General features: G+C 41.2%; 1 protein-coding gene across 1 annotated transcript; it reads left to right on the top strand.

The window, feature by feature from the left end:
• Positions 1–10706: 10706 nt before the first annotated feature.
• On the top strand, positions 10707–11732 carry LOC135738580 (trace amine-associated receptor 4-like). Its single transcript, XM_065256679.1, has one exon. The coding sequence runs from the start codon at positions 10707–10709 to the stop codon at positions 11730–11732; it is 1026 nt and encodes a 341-aa protein (XP_065112751.1).
• Positions 11733–14652: the final 2920 nt, after the last annotated feature.

Below are 14652 nucleotides of genomic sequence, written 5' to 3'. Positions count from 1 at the left end.
CTCAGAAAATGTGGACATATCAAAAGTGAATGTCCTATTTTTACTAATTTTACACAATTATTGAACTCGTAAAAACAATGAATCATCTTTCAAAACAGTCAACTGCAACTTATAACTCGTAATTATTGCATAACCTATCAAAATACAAATGATATTGGTAGATTCACTGCATTTTACACAATTTCTCCCACCGCGTGGTACCAATGATCAGCATGGAAAACGCATGCGCTATGGATTGAACTGGGAGCAAAGTTTTTAATATATGATAACAAGAGCTTTTTGAACACATTTAATGATGACATTTATATCTTTCAGAAGTATAACAAATAACCAATGAATACGTAATAAAATAACACGCATTTTGTACCTGATGAGGGGAGATATTAATTAATGAAGACACGAGATACTGCTGCTGCTTCATCATCAGATTCTCTGAGCAGCGTGCGTCCGCGTCGCCCCTCCCCCGCGGGTAAACACTTCCCCAGGAAAAGCAATCAAACACTCGATTTATCATTCAAGTCTGAGCAAGGAATATCAGAGACAATTTTAAAGACATAATATTAAGCATATTCAAGAAATGCATTCTTTCATATTTAGTCAGTATTAATACAATGTTTTGACAGGTAGGTTAAATAATAAAATCACAGTATGGCATTTTGATGGTTGATGAATCTATATGTTCCAGTAGTCTCTTAATTACTCTGATTCAATGAGAACAAGTATGCTATTATCTATTGAAAATGTAAAGAGTCTTGTCTATTTGTTTACAGTAGTAAACATGTTAATATAGTCATTTATCCTATATTAGTTATTGTTTAGTTTTGCATGAATTGTGAAACTTCTCAGTAATTTTCTGGGAAGTATGAAAAAATAGTAGTTATTGATTAGTTAATAGTGAACTACCACGCTAATCTATGTGCTATTAGTTACTAGTTAATTAATCAGAGTTTCGTGTTAGTTAACAGTAGTTTCTAGATTTATTGCATTACTTATTTGTTCCTGTGTAGTTATTCATTAACAATGGATCAGTATTCTAAAGTGTTACCGAACCCACTGCTAATCACAGCAGTGTGGGCACTGTCGAACATACAAGGATATGCAGCATGTATGTGCCTGGAGCTGCGGCTGGGCCACAGGGGTTTGTGTCAGGCACGACCAGTCAAACCTACCACAGCACACCACTTGGGATGGCTGGATGTGGGATACAAACGTGAAAAGGAGTGAACGCAGGAGTGTGTCACCATAGTGCGGGGACATTGTGAACTCTTAAACTGATCTGCGCAGTGCACAACGCAGACATGCATGATCCGCTGTTGGGCACAGGATATGTACCGTAGAGACACAGAGCTGTAGAAAAACGGAGCCAGGGCTCAGAAATGTTTTGTGCAAAGCAGGGAAAGGGAAGCAGAAAGGAGAGGTTGTAAGGGAGGTAAGACACACTACATCAGTGGTTTTCAAACTTTTTTAGGAGCGACCCTAATTTAAAAAAATTAAAATTATGCGACCCACACTCTGCTCCCCCCTTAGTAGCATGAAGCAGGGCGGGGCCGAAAGCCGTCATAGTGGAGTGAGCCCGGTGAAACGTGCACGCGCGCATCTGTATGTATTACCTAAAGAGCAGACCCGATGCCAGACACAAATTCACGGATGGGCATTTCAATTTTTCAGGGGGCACAAATGAGATCAATCTCACTGCAATTCATAATATCATTAATTATGAAAATGGGCAAAAAACGAGGAAGAACTGACATACGCAACACAACGGAGGAGTCTTAAAGATTGGACCTAGCTTATACTGAAGCAGTCTAAAAACACGTCGCAGGGCTCGACATCAATGCTTGTCCGCTTATCAGGAACAAGTAACGTTAGATTAAAACGCCAATAACAATCACCAAAACACGCTAATGATTCTGCATCCTTTAGTCTCAATGACAACCGAAAGTGCATAATGTAATAACGCTAAGTTAAACAAATAAGTGCAGCAAACACAAAGTGAGTTAACACTGACAAAGTGGGTTAAACATACTGCGGTAAAAATGTGAAGTTTTTAATAACATGATACAGTTAAGCAGCATCACATCACGGTTGAAAATGTGACAGATTTCATGACAGTTCACTAACGTAAACAAGTAATTAATATTAAGCCACTTACATTTTAGACACAATGTTGACTGTTTTTGTGGTTTCAGCAGCGAAAATAGTTCAAAGATAACAGCAGAACCATAACGTGTCAGTCTTACTGCAAAACTCAACCGTGTCGTAACGGTGGCGCTTTGCTTAGCAAACAACTAAACATTTCCGCGCTCACTTTCGACAAACCAATCAAATACATTAAAAATATATATTTTGTTAAATCAGACCAAACACATTTTTATTTTTATTTAGGAGTTTTTATTTCCCCTTGCATCATTTAAAAAATGGCTGTGACACCGTGCGCAATTTAATCTGCTGTCTATGAATTTAATACAGTAAGCTGCGCACGCACATGGGTCATGTGACACAGTGGTGGAGTATTTTTTTATTTAGTGTATTTAAAAGATATTTTACTGTGCTTTTATTCAAGTGTGTTGTAATTATTATAGGTTTTATAATAAAATTTAATAAATTATTTTAGTAACATTTTTTTTAAATCTTTCTGGCGAGTGGCGACCCAGTTTTTAATTTCCGCGACCCACCAGAGGGTCGCGACCCATGGTTTGAAAACCACTGCACTACATCCTCACCCAGTCAGGTCTCAAACATCAGAGGATTATAAAATTAATATTTAGTTCACTAGCTCTAGGACAATACATAAACAGTTAACAATAACTATGGCTGAGATTATTTTATCATTGTATAATGTAAAATGCAAATGTGCAAGAAAATATTTAATGCCTCTAAACATGGTAATGATATTAAGTTAAATACATGTTTATCCTTTCCAGTACTTGTTGCAGGGTAGGAATAGTGGGTTAAGCAAAGGAAATTGTATAGAAGTGTTGCACACAGTGGGCTTTATGTCTAACAACGCCCCTGGGCGGAAGCCATGCCTCTATACGTCGTCATGGCAGGCATCGGCCAGTACACTGGCATTGTTTTATAAAAAAAGCTGCAGAAAATCTAACAACTCCCATAGTGTCAGTTTCTGAAGCAATGTCGAGAGATTGTTCTCAAAAGGGAACCATGCATTTGTGATTGTTGAAGCAAACAAGCAGCACTGCTCTACACAAAATCAATAAGCATGGGCGGACTGCGGGTTTAAAGCCTAAGATTATTTTGACTCATTCCGTACACTCTGATAGGGCTTACTTGGGTTCATGTCTGTCTGAAGACTGCTAAAGGTTTGTACTTATAGCACATTTTGCTGGTTAAGTTCCGGTCACATGGATCTAAAATAATGCTGCTGCGGATAACGGGTCGGGTGTTCTTTCTGCAGGTACATGTTTATCAAGCAGGACCCGTGCAGGTCTGTGAGTGACTGTTAACTGCAGGGTGCAGCTAGCTAGAGAGAGGGATTGTTTAAGTGCAGTGGTAAAATAAAGCCTAAATATAGTTGTCTACTCTGTATGATGACAGAATAGTAGATAATTTTATTTATTTTGTATGAGATGTTTTAATTGCAGGATCACAAAAATGCAACATTGTGTTTATTTTGCCCTGTGTTCTGCGATCGCAGAACTGTGAAAAACTGGAGGGACTTACTAGTGGTCGACTGATTATCGATCTGGCCTATAATCGATGTTGATATAAAGCATTTAGCCGGTCATCATTCGGGCCTCTAGATGGACAGTTGGCAGAAAGCGAATAAGACCTAGGCTGAGGCTGCCGCCAGTCAGAGCCTACATGGATGACCTTACAACTCTCACCACAACCAAGGTTTGCACTCTACGGCTATTAAGTAAGTGTCACCCCCAGGGGCTGGCTATGTTTGACTAAAGCCACGCCCCTTCTCAACTTCCACCTCGAGGAGGTCCCCAAAGCCAACCCAATGATCAGACAACACGAGAGCAGGTAAGTAATAAAACAAACTTTATTTAAATATTTAAAAGAATAGGGAAATGGGGAAAGGGCAATTAAAACTAAAGGGATCTCTAGCTCCTCCCTCCAGGGAGACTGCAGCCACGGGCAGGCAGGGACAAAGGGCAACGGGGGTCCAGACCACTGTAAGCCGGGGGGGGGGGGGGGAAGCGTCAGGCTCCGGCCTGGTCCCTGCTATCTGCGGCGCCCTCCTTCTTCCTTCCTGGAGGCAGAGTACAAACAGTGTGACTGGTAAGTGGACTTTTCGCTATCTGCGTACCTTTCTCTGGTCTGCGCCCCGCTTGCCTTCACGTTTTCTCCGTCGTACGTTCACCCTCTTGTTCCTTGTTCTCCACAGGTGGCCGCTGGGACACAAAAGCACTGTTAACTTGGACTTCGAGTACTTCTCACCGGGTCTGCTGTTTACAGCTCTTGGTAGGTATAGCTCTCCACAGTCTGTTCTCCTAATGTTCACTCTCGTTCTCCTTTTTCTCCACAGGTGGCTGCTGGGACACAAAAGCACTGTTTAACTTGGACTTCAAATACTTCTCACCGGTTCTGCTGTTTACAGCTCTTGGTAGGTGTAGCTTTCCACAGTCTGTTCTCCTAATGTTCACTCTCGTTCTCCTTTTTCTCCACAGGTGGCCGCTGGGACACAAAAGCACTGTTAACTTGGACTTCGAACCTTCTCACCGGTTCTGCTGTTTACAGCTCTTGGTAGGTATAGCTTTCCACAGTCTGTTCTCCTAATGTTCACTCTCGTTCTCCTTTTTCTCCACAGGTGGCTGCTGGGACACAAAAGCACTGTTTAACTTGGACTTCAAATACTTCTCACCGATTCTGCTGTTTACAGCTCTTGGTAGGTGTAGCTTTCCACAGTCTGTTCTCCTAATGTTCACTCTCTTTCTCCTTTTTCTCCACAGGTGGCTGCTGGGACACAAAAGCACTGTTTAACTTGGACTTCAAATACTTCTCACCGGTTCTGCTGTTTACAGCTCTTGGTAGGTGTAGCTTTCCACAGTCTGTTCTCCTAATGTTCACTCTCGTTCTCCTTTTTCTCCACAGGTGGCCGCTGGGACACAAAAGCACTGTTAACTTGGACTTCGAACCTTCTCACCGGTTCTGCTGTTTACAGCTCTTGGTAGGTATAGCTTTCCACAGTCTGTTCTCCTAATGTTCACTCTCGTTCTCCTTTTGCTCCACAGGTGACCGCTGGGACACAAAGCACTGTTACTTGGATTTTGGATGCTTCTCACCTGGTCTGCTGTTTCCAGCTCTTGGTAGGTATAGCTTTCCACAGTCTGTTCTCCTAATGTTCACTCTCGTTCTCCTTTTGCTCCGCAGATGACCACTGGGACACAAAGCACTGTTACTTGGATTTTGGATGCTTCTCACCTGGTCTGCTGTTTACAGCTCTTGGTAGGTATAGCTTTCCACAGTCTGTTCTCCTAATGTTCACTCTCGTTCTCCTTTTGCTCCACAGGTGACCACTGGGACACAAATCACTGTTACTTAGATTTTGGATGTTTCTCACCTGGTCTGCTGTTTACAGCTCTTGGTAGGTATAGCTTTCCACAGTCTGTTCTCCTAATGTTCACTCTCGTTCTCCTTTTGCTCCACAGGTGACCACTGGGACACAAAGCACTGTTACTTGGATTTTGGATGCTTCTCACCTGGTCTGCTGTTTACAGCTCTTGGTAGGTATAGCTTTCTCCACAGGTCAAGCAGAGGGGCGAAGATGACACACCGCCTCACCGGGTCGAGCGCTGCCCTATCCTCACTCGCCGTAGGGCGATCGAATCCTGGACAGGGTCGCCCCTTTGTAGAGACCACGGGGCGGCGGAACTCTTTCGCCTCCGACTCTGCGACAGGGGCAGATACAGGTAAGTTTCCAATACAAATAATCCAATGTTGTACTCACACTCGCTGACAGCTCTTAATCTGCGTCACTTCACACTCCAAACAGCACACTGCGTATAGTAGCTGGTAATTCCTGAGGTCATTAGCCTCTCCGTCCTCTGCCCAGTGGAAAATGGATGATGCGGGCTTTCGTCTGACAAGACACACAGCAACCCACAGCAAATACACAGCACCACTTCAACGTGAAAAGTTTACTAATTTCAAAGACTCACTCACCACACTATCAGTGTACACAACAAAGGACGCCCTGCGTCCTCCACTTCGCTTGGGCTGGATAAGGGCGATGGAAATACGACCTGAATGGTAGTTCGTTGCTGTGGCTGCTTGGATGGATGCTTCTGCAGCTCACCCACCACGCTGTTTCAGGGGTAGGGCCCCCCTTCTTCTCCTGGAGGTATCCAACAATTGCACAGGTTAGTTTTTACAAGTTGCTCAACACCAGAGTTGATACTCACAGCGGTTTGCCTTTGTTTACGTTGCAAAACGGTTTCCTTCCTGCTTTACTCCTTTAAATGTGCTACTTCGACCAATGTTTCTTCTACCCGTAGGATTTTCCTTTAACTCCAGCGTGTCCACCGCAGACTACAACGAGAGAGAGAGAGAGAAAATGTAGACAGCCACCAATGTCTATCAACGAGCACAGCTCCGTTCCTCAGCACACACTAAACTTGTCCAACTGTGATTTAACTGCTCTTTAAATACTCCTCCGTGTACTCCAGTTGTCCAATCACCCGGCGATCTCCTTAACTACACACAGCTGTGCTTAATCGACTGATTACAGCCCTTCGCGATGCTGCCGGATGTCCGGTGTTTCCTTTCCCCGGTCTGGGCGGAAACATCCGGGCGGAACCAAACTTTCCCAACTTTTGGTTCCGCCCAAAAAGATCGTCACCTTGTGACACAAGATCCAGGGAAACATTGAGCGGGCTCGCATGAAGATCAAGCTGAGCAAGTCTAGAAGTATCTCCATCATCAAGGGGAAGGTGTCAGACCACCACTTCCACATTGGCAAGGAACCCATCCCAACTGTCTCCGAGAAGCCAGTGAAGAGCCTAGGTCGTTGGTATGATGCCTCCCTTAAAGACAAAGAGCAGGTAGAACAGCTTAGGAAGAAGGTAGCCAATGGCCTGCAGAACATCGACAGAACCCTGCTTTTGGGCAAGCTGAAGCTCTGGTGCATGCTAAATAACCCTCTATATGAAATCCCGCTCTCAAAGGTGGAAAAGATGGAGAGATTGGTCAGCTCATATGTAAGGAAGTAGCTTGGCTTTCCTAGGTGCCTCAGCAATATTGGACTTTATGGCAAAGAGATGCTACATCTGCCCATTGCCAGTCTGGTAGAGGAGTACAAGTGTGCCAAAGTCAGAATGGAGATGATGCTACTGGATTCGAGCAATCCATCTGTAGCCTAAGCTGCCCCCATCTTGGCCACCAGAAGGAAGTGGACCCCGTTGGCTGCAATTGAGCATGCAAAAGCAGCACTCAGACACAGGACATTGTGGGCCGAGTGCAGGAGGAGAGGAGTGGTCTTGTATTTGGGGCCATTACACCAGTGTGGAGCAAGGCCTCTCTATCTCAGAGACGCAAGATGGTGGTCTAGGAGGTATGTTGGGAGGAGGAAGCAAGAAGGTGTGCCCAAGCTGTGGCACAAGCAAGGGCAGTGGATGGCATGGGAAGGAGTGAAGAAGAGGAAGATCTCCTTGAAAAAGCTGGGGGAGATGGAGGCATTCATGGCAAGCTTTACTGTCAGGGCTGCCTACAATGTCCTGCCTTCTCCAGCAAAGCTAAGCCAAAGGTATGCCGAGGACCCCGCGTGCCCTCTATGCCCAAGTCTAGCAATACTGAAGCACATCTTAGTGGGATGCAAGATCATACTTTCCAAGGCTATTACACCTAGCGGCACAACCAGGTGTTAAGATGTCTTGCTGCAGTGTTGGAAAGTCATCAGACAAGTGTAAATGCCATTGTTCTCCCATCATCCCAGTGGCAGCCAACACTTGTTCGGGAGGGTGAGGGTCAAGCCAACTTCACCACCATAAGGTCAGACTCTGGTCAGCTGGGCAGAGCACAGGACTGGAAGCTGTTCTTGTTCAGACTTGAACAAGAAATCTGCTTCCCAGCTGAAATTGCAGCCACCAACCTGCAAACAGACCTTGTACTGTGGCCAGCCTCACTCAAGCTTGTCAACATCATCGAGCTATGGAATATGAAGGTACGCCCAGTGGAAGTAGATTGCAGAGGGTTCTTAGCCACCTTAACATCCAGGCTACACAGGGACATTGGAGTGCAAGGAAAGGCCCACCGGCAGGCAGTCAAAGACTTTTCCACGGCTGCGGAAAAGGGAAGCCAGTGGCTGTGGGTGAAGAGAAAAGACTCCGCCTGGGAGTGAGTTGATGGCAACTAGGGAGTGAACCTGGGATGCTGTTATTCAATGCTAAACCCTCTGGAGGTGTCGTGGGCCTATTAGCGAAACACCCAGGAAGGAGGGCACACACTTGACAACCCAAAGGGTGCCATCACTCAATTGACCATCCCACAGAGTCTCAACGATGCCTCAGGTAAGTATTAAGGGATATCAACATCAAGTCATATACAATAGATCAGTGTTGTTGGGTAATTGCGGTAGATAGTTTGGTATCGTTTGCCACTGAACCTGCATTAACATCAACAGTGGGGCCTTTGGACTTAGTCAAACAGGTTGGCACCCATGGTTGGGTTGCAGTGAGATTTTGGCGTTTTCTTGTGGTCTTGTGTATTGCGGCAAATAGTATGCCATACAGAACCGTTTGCCACAGAACCAGCATTACCGATGACAATAGGGCTTCTGGCCTTAGTCAAACGGGTTGGCGTGTATGGTCGGATTGTGATGAGATTGGGGCGTTAGAGGTTGGGGTTAGGTCATGTCAATGGTTTATACACTGAGTTATGAGAAAGGATCAAATACAGGAGATGGAAGGGCTGAGGAGTAGTGTTGCAGAGGGTCAAAGGGTCACTCAATTGATCATCCCACAGAGTTTCATCGGTGCCTCAAGACAACAGAACATCAGACATTTTTAAAGCAGATTTGCAGATAATGTAATTTTGAAATGCCCATATTTTGCTCTGATGCAGCCACGGATTTAGTGAAAGCTGTCGGAACATGGAACAGGGCACTCTATTCAGTTGCCTAGAGCAATGCCCACCCACCGCCCATCTGATTTGTTGGGAGTCACGAGTCCAGCCAGTCAGCACTGGAGGCTCAAGACACCACTGAAAGCACTTGCTAACTGGAGCTGCTTTGCAATGATTGTTCTGCAAGTGAGTTTGACACTGAAATACAAGAGTTTAGCACATCAAACAACAAAACAAAGAGTTTCTTTTTTTTCTTTTTTTTGGCCCACCACCACCCCCCCTCTTCGGAGGACAACTTTTTTTATAAAGTTTAGCACATGTTTCAGGCAATTGACTGAGTTAGCATTTGCACGTCATTGTAAGTCATGTCATTTCAAAAATACAAGCCATTTTAAAGCATAAAGAACTTGAGCACTTTGGTCTTCGGCCAGTGCACTCTTACGCTGCTCGCAACAAGTGACAGATCGAGTTATTTTGTGCGACTAAATTATTACATATAAATGTTCAGATACACACACGGGTATGCTTAAATGCTTGTCTTGGTGACATATATACTTTAGGAATAGGCTATTGAATTGTGCCTAATATGGTATTAATGTTATAGTTTTATGAAAACATTAGCGTTTTTTTCAACAACATACACAATGAAGCCATGAAGGCAATTCAATTATTTACACTTATTATATGAATTTAAATTGGTTAGTTAATTGTTATATGTATAGAACAGTTCATACTTCCAGACCATATCGCTTGAAAATATCGCTTATTGGTCTACTCGATCTGTAATAATCAGTATCGATATCGGCCCTGAAAACACACACACACACACACACGCACACACACACACACACACACACGCGTGCGCACACACACACACACACACACGCACACACAAACAAACAAACACACACACACACACACACACACACACACACACACACAGACATCGGTCGACCTGTACGACTTACTACGTATACTTGAACACCAAAACACATGTAAAATCATTAAAAATTAAAATAGGGGCTCTTTAATAAATATAAGTAGGCAGGATGGATCAAGATCAAGGTTAATACATAACTATAATACCTGAAATTATCTTTTACTGCCTGTCTCATTATGTAATTTATTTGAAGGCTAGCACTCTTGGTTAGTGTGAGCCAAAATATAACAAATAAACAAAAAGACTGAAATTGCCTGTTTTGACAATATCATCAATAAAATAGTCGATCAATCTTTTGTTTTCATTAAAAACATCAACATTAATATATTAACCTATATTATTAACACTAATCCTTTTAACATGTAGCAAGGGGGAGCAAGAAAAATGTAAGACTTTCACAATTTTTTTTTGAAAGGGCCAATCCACTGCCCTTTAATTCAGGACACACAGTTCAGTTTTTTTATTTTAATCTCATGAGTCACAATGTTTGTGTTAAATTAGTTACGTATACAACTGGGGGGTTGAAACCTGACCTGAACTGTATATATGAACACATCCAAGCTATATCATGATCGAATAAGCATGTACTGTATTGATGTTTATGTTTCTTTATGTATTTGCCTTAACCATGTAACCATGTAATTTCTAAAATGATTTTGTTTAAATTTTGGGTGATACAGTAATTGTCTACCTGTTAACTATTACAAAGGAAGTCCTGTCAGATTTTAGGGCAGATTTGATGTCTTTCAATGAGACTGAGAATATTCTCCTGTGTTATCCTTCACATCCAGACTCTTGTCCTAGAGCTCATCGTCTCACTGTTGTTAAAGTGGCAATGTACACTTTCATTTCACTCATGATCCTCATGACAGTTTTTGGGAATCTGCTGATCATCATCTCCATCTCTCACTTCAAACAGCTTCAGTCTCCAACTCATCTGATCGTTCAGTCATTGGCTGTGTGTGACTGTCTGCTGGGTTTACTGGTGATGCCCTATGGCATGGTGCGATCTGTCGAGGGCTGCTGGTTTTTGGGAGATGTTATCTGTAAAGTTCATTCTAGCTTGGACATGACCTTCTGTTTTTCTTCTTTAATACATCTTAGTTTAATATCTGTTGATAGATACTGGGCCATCTGTGACCCTCTGAAGTACAAAATGAGGATCACAAACAACACTGTTATTGTATTACTAACTCTTACATGGATCTGTTCATTTGTGTACAGCTTTAGCATTGTGTTTTCAGGGGTGACTGCTGTTGGTCTGGAAGCTCTTATATTACAAGTGTCTTGTTTTGGTGGCTGTGGTGTGTTTTTCAACAAAGAATGGGGACTGATTTCTATAATCTTGGTATTTATTATTCCAGGAACTATAATGAGCTCTCTGTATATCATCATATTCAGTGTTGTGAGAAAACACACAAAGGTTTTGTCAGAGAAAGTGTCTGTGACCACCACAGGTGTTAACAGTCAAAGCTCTGCACACAGAGAAAGAAAAGCAGCTAAAACTCTGGCTCTTGTTATGGGCGTTTTCTTTCTCTGCTGGCTGCCTTTTTCTATTGCTGCTGCTGTCGACCCTTTCCTTAATTTTGTGACCCCAGCTGATGTTTATGAGGCTTTAGTTTGGTTTGCATATTTTAACTCAACTTGTAATCCTTTGATCTATGGATTTTTTTATCCTTGCTTTCAGAAGGCCTTTAAGACTCTCATATCCACTTATATCTGTGGATTTAATCATTCAAATACTCTGACACTTGATGGAATATAGTTTCTATAGATTAAAACAAAACAGTGACTGAATAAAAAATAGCAGATATTAAATATCACAATGAACAAAAAGTGACAGACAGTGTTTGATCTGAGATTTATATTTACATATGTTTTTAACCTGTTAACCTAAATCCCTGCTTTTGAACCCCCCACCACACACATAGTGTCATAGCCAAATTAAAATACATAGTCTATGAAGCCTTTGCACTTAAAAACTAGCCTTGGAGCTACAGTATCTAAAAATGCACCCCAGATAAAACGAATGTGTTAAAAACACATTTTTTTGTCTAGTTAAGGACAACACATGTAATGTGTTTTGTGTCTTGTGTTGTCCCTTTTATTTATTTGAACTCAAAATCAACACGAAATACAATGAAATACAAAACAATGTGTTAAAATGAACACATCCTTTCTGCACAGGTCTGACCATATTCTGTTTCAAATTTGAATATGATACCTCTAAAACTCTGTATTTTATGAAATGTTTTTTTAAACCATGTCATGTGAATTTATTTACAGAAAACAACAAAATGCTAAGCTAATGTTTGTTTATTCATATCTTACAAGCATCAAGCTTTACGTTTATTGTCCTGTTGTTCCATTTGTTAAACAGACCCATTAAATATAAGCATCTGGATGACTTACAGTATTAACAACTCTTAATCCGGGATATGGCTGTCTAAATGTTTATTCTTTTATTATTATAATTCAGTACTCACGAATTCTATTCAGTGTTTTAATCCATCCTTTCTTTGATTAAGTCTCAATTTACTTTCTTTGTATTAAATACCCTTCTTACAAAAAAACTTATCTAAAAAGAAGCTTTACCAGTTGAAATTATTCCTAAAAACATATATCTCATATGTCTCCAGGCAGTAGGTGTTTACATGACAGCTAGTACGTTAGCTTAGCACACCATCAAAACACAACAAATAAAGAGATTTATAATAAAACTCACTTTATAACATCAAAAGTCGAGTAATTAAACAACCATGCGTGATCTGATCTGGCTTGGGATCACAAAATGAGACAGAAAATTAACTTTTTTATGCTATTAAAGCTCCACTGTGTACTTTTTGAGTTAATTCTTAGCAAAAACCCATGTTTTCTTTCAAAAGTATGTGCTCATTTATGTGTAATTACTTCCACCCACTAATCAAAGTATTCTCGCAAGTGTAGAATCTGCTATTTAAAATACATACGGTCGAGTCGCTCGACTGGCTGAATCCATGTTGTGCTCAGTTCACAGCTCACCCCTTGCTTTTGAAATGCATAGAGAAGCTACGGTAGCCACCACCAGACAAACATGTCATGATTGGAGACAACGTAATAAAAAAGTTTGTCCGTTAAGACTGTAGAAACATGGTGGCACAAAATGGCGACTTCCATGGAGGGGGACCCTCGGTGTATGTAGATAAAAACGTCTCATTCTAAAGGAATAAAAACATAACGGTTCATTATGAAAGGTCTTTATACACCCCTGATAATATAGTTTTGTATATTATTTTGCATTTCTGTCAAGAGATCCTTCTAAAAATTACACACTGCACCTTTAAGCTCCCTGCTGAAAAAACAGCATCAAACCAGCATGGACCCGCATGGGAATTATGCTGGTCTATGCTGGTTTAGCTGGTGGTCCCACAACATATTCTAGTATGACTAGCAAGGGATGCTTTTATGCTCGATTAGCTTAGCATTATACATATACAGTATTGTTATGAAAATACTCGACATAGCATGAAGAACACAAATAAATCACATATAATCTCAGTCGTGTTTATTGTCTCCATCCTAAAAATATCTTTATTTGCCTGTTTTTAAAACATCGATCTCATTACCGCTCATGGACACATCTAATCTCTGAAACAGACTGGGTTTATATGGCTGTAGCCTCCAGCGCTGCTCATATCTCCGTTTTTGGAATAAAAATTGATTACATTTCCCCCCTGCTGAAATATTGTTGAAGTAAACATAAAATTTAATCAATATTTCTCCAAATATTCACACTTTGAATTAAAGCACAGATGGATGTTGTTTTATCGAATGCTTTCATGACTAACATGCAGGAATATTTTTCGCAATGGCTGCAACTGTCAGGATACTGCCAAGGGCATTTTGGAAAGTGGTTTGGTAAGTGGAAAATGCATAGATTCAATTCTAAAGTTTAAACTCTGTACTTTATACTATGTAAATGAGTTCCTCACAGTGAAGAAAAGTGGGCCACATTCTGTGGGCTCCTTCTGACATCAACAGCCAATCACGGTTCTGCATCAGGAAAGCGCCAAGATTCAAACTCCTCCTTATCTGAAAGTTATAAAATAACCTTTTTTCCAGACATTTCTCGTTCTGAGTCTCGGACCCTGCGCTAAGAGACTGAAACAGAGAATACAAGTTCTGACTCTCAGAGATTGTAACAGGACAAACAAAAAACCTACGTTCTGAGTCTTCGACCTTGTACGAGAGAGACAATAATAGATCACCGACAAGCAAACCAAGTTTCTTAATCTACAAACATGTAGGCTAATAGTTCATAAATGTATTCAGGAATTGAATTTGTTAGTTTAGTGCAAGGTTTTAGTAGAAAAAGTTTAAGAGAAGGTTAAGAAAAGATTTACCTACTGTTATAAAATAATGTAAAAAAGTATGTTATTTAGTGGAGAACTTTGCAGCAGTATTTTATTTATTATTCTTTTTTATTTGATATATATCTTATTTATTATATTTTAATAAAAAGTTTTTAAAAAAAAGTGTTAACCAATTGTTTAAAAAAGTTTATAGAAATAAACAACCTGCAGTTTAATGTTCATGCATTTAATGTTCATACCTAAAAATGAACCGAACCGTGGCCTCAAAACCGAGGTATGCACCGAACCGTTATAAGTTATTTTTTGGCCATTTTGCCTTTATTTGACAGTGTG

This window comes from Paramisgurnus dabryanus, chromosome 12 (genome assembly GCF_030506205.2).
Source record: "Paramisgurnus dabryanus chromosome 12, PD_genome_1.1, whole genome shotgun sequence".
Lineage (NCBI taxonomy): Eukaryota > Metazoa > Chordata > Actinopteri > Cypriniformes > Cobitidae > Paramisgurnus > Paramisgurnus dabryanus.
This window is presented reverse-complemented; position numbering and strand designations above follow the sequence as displayed.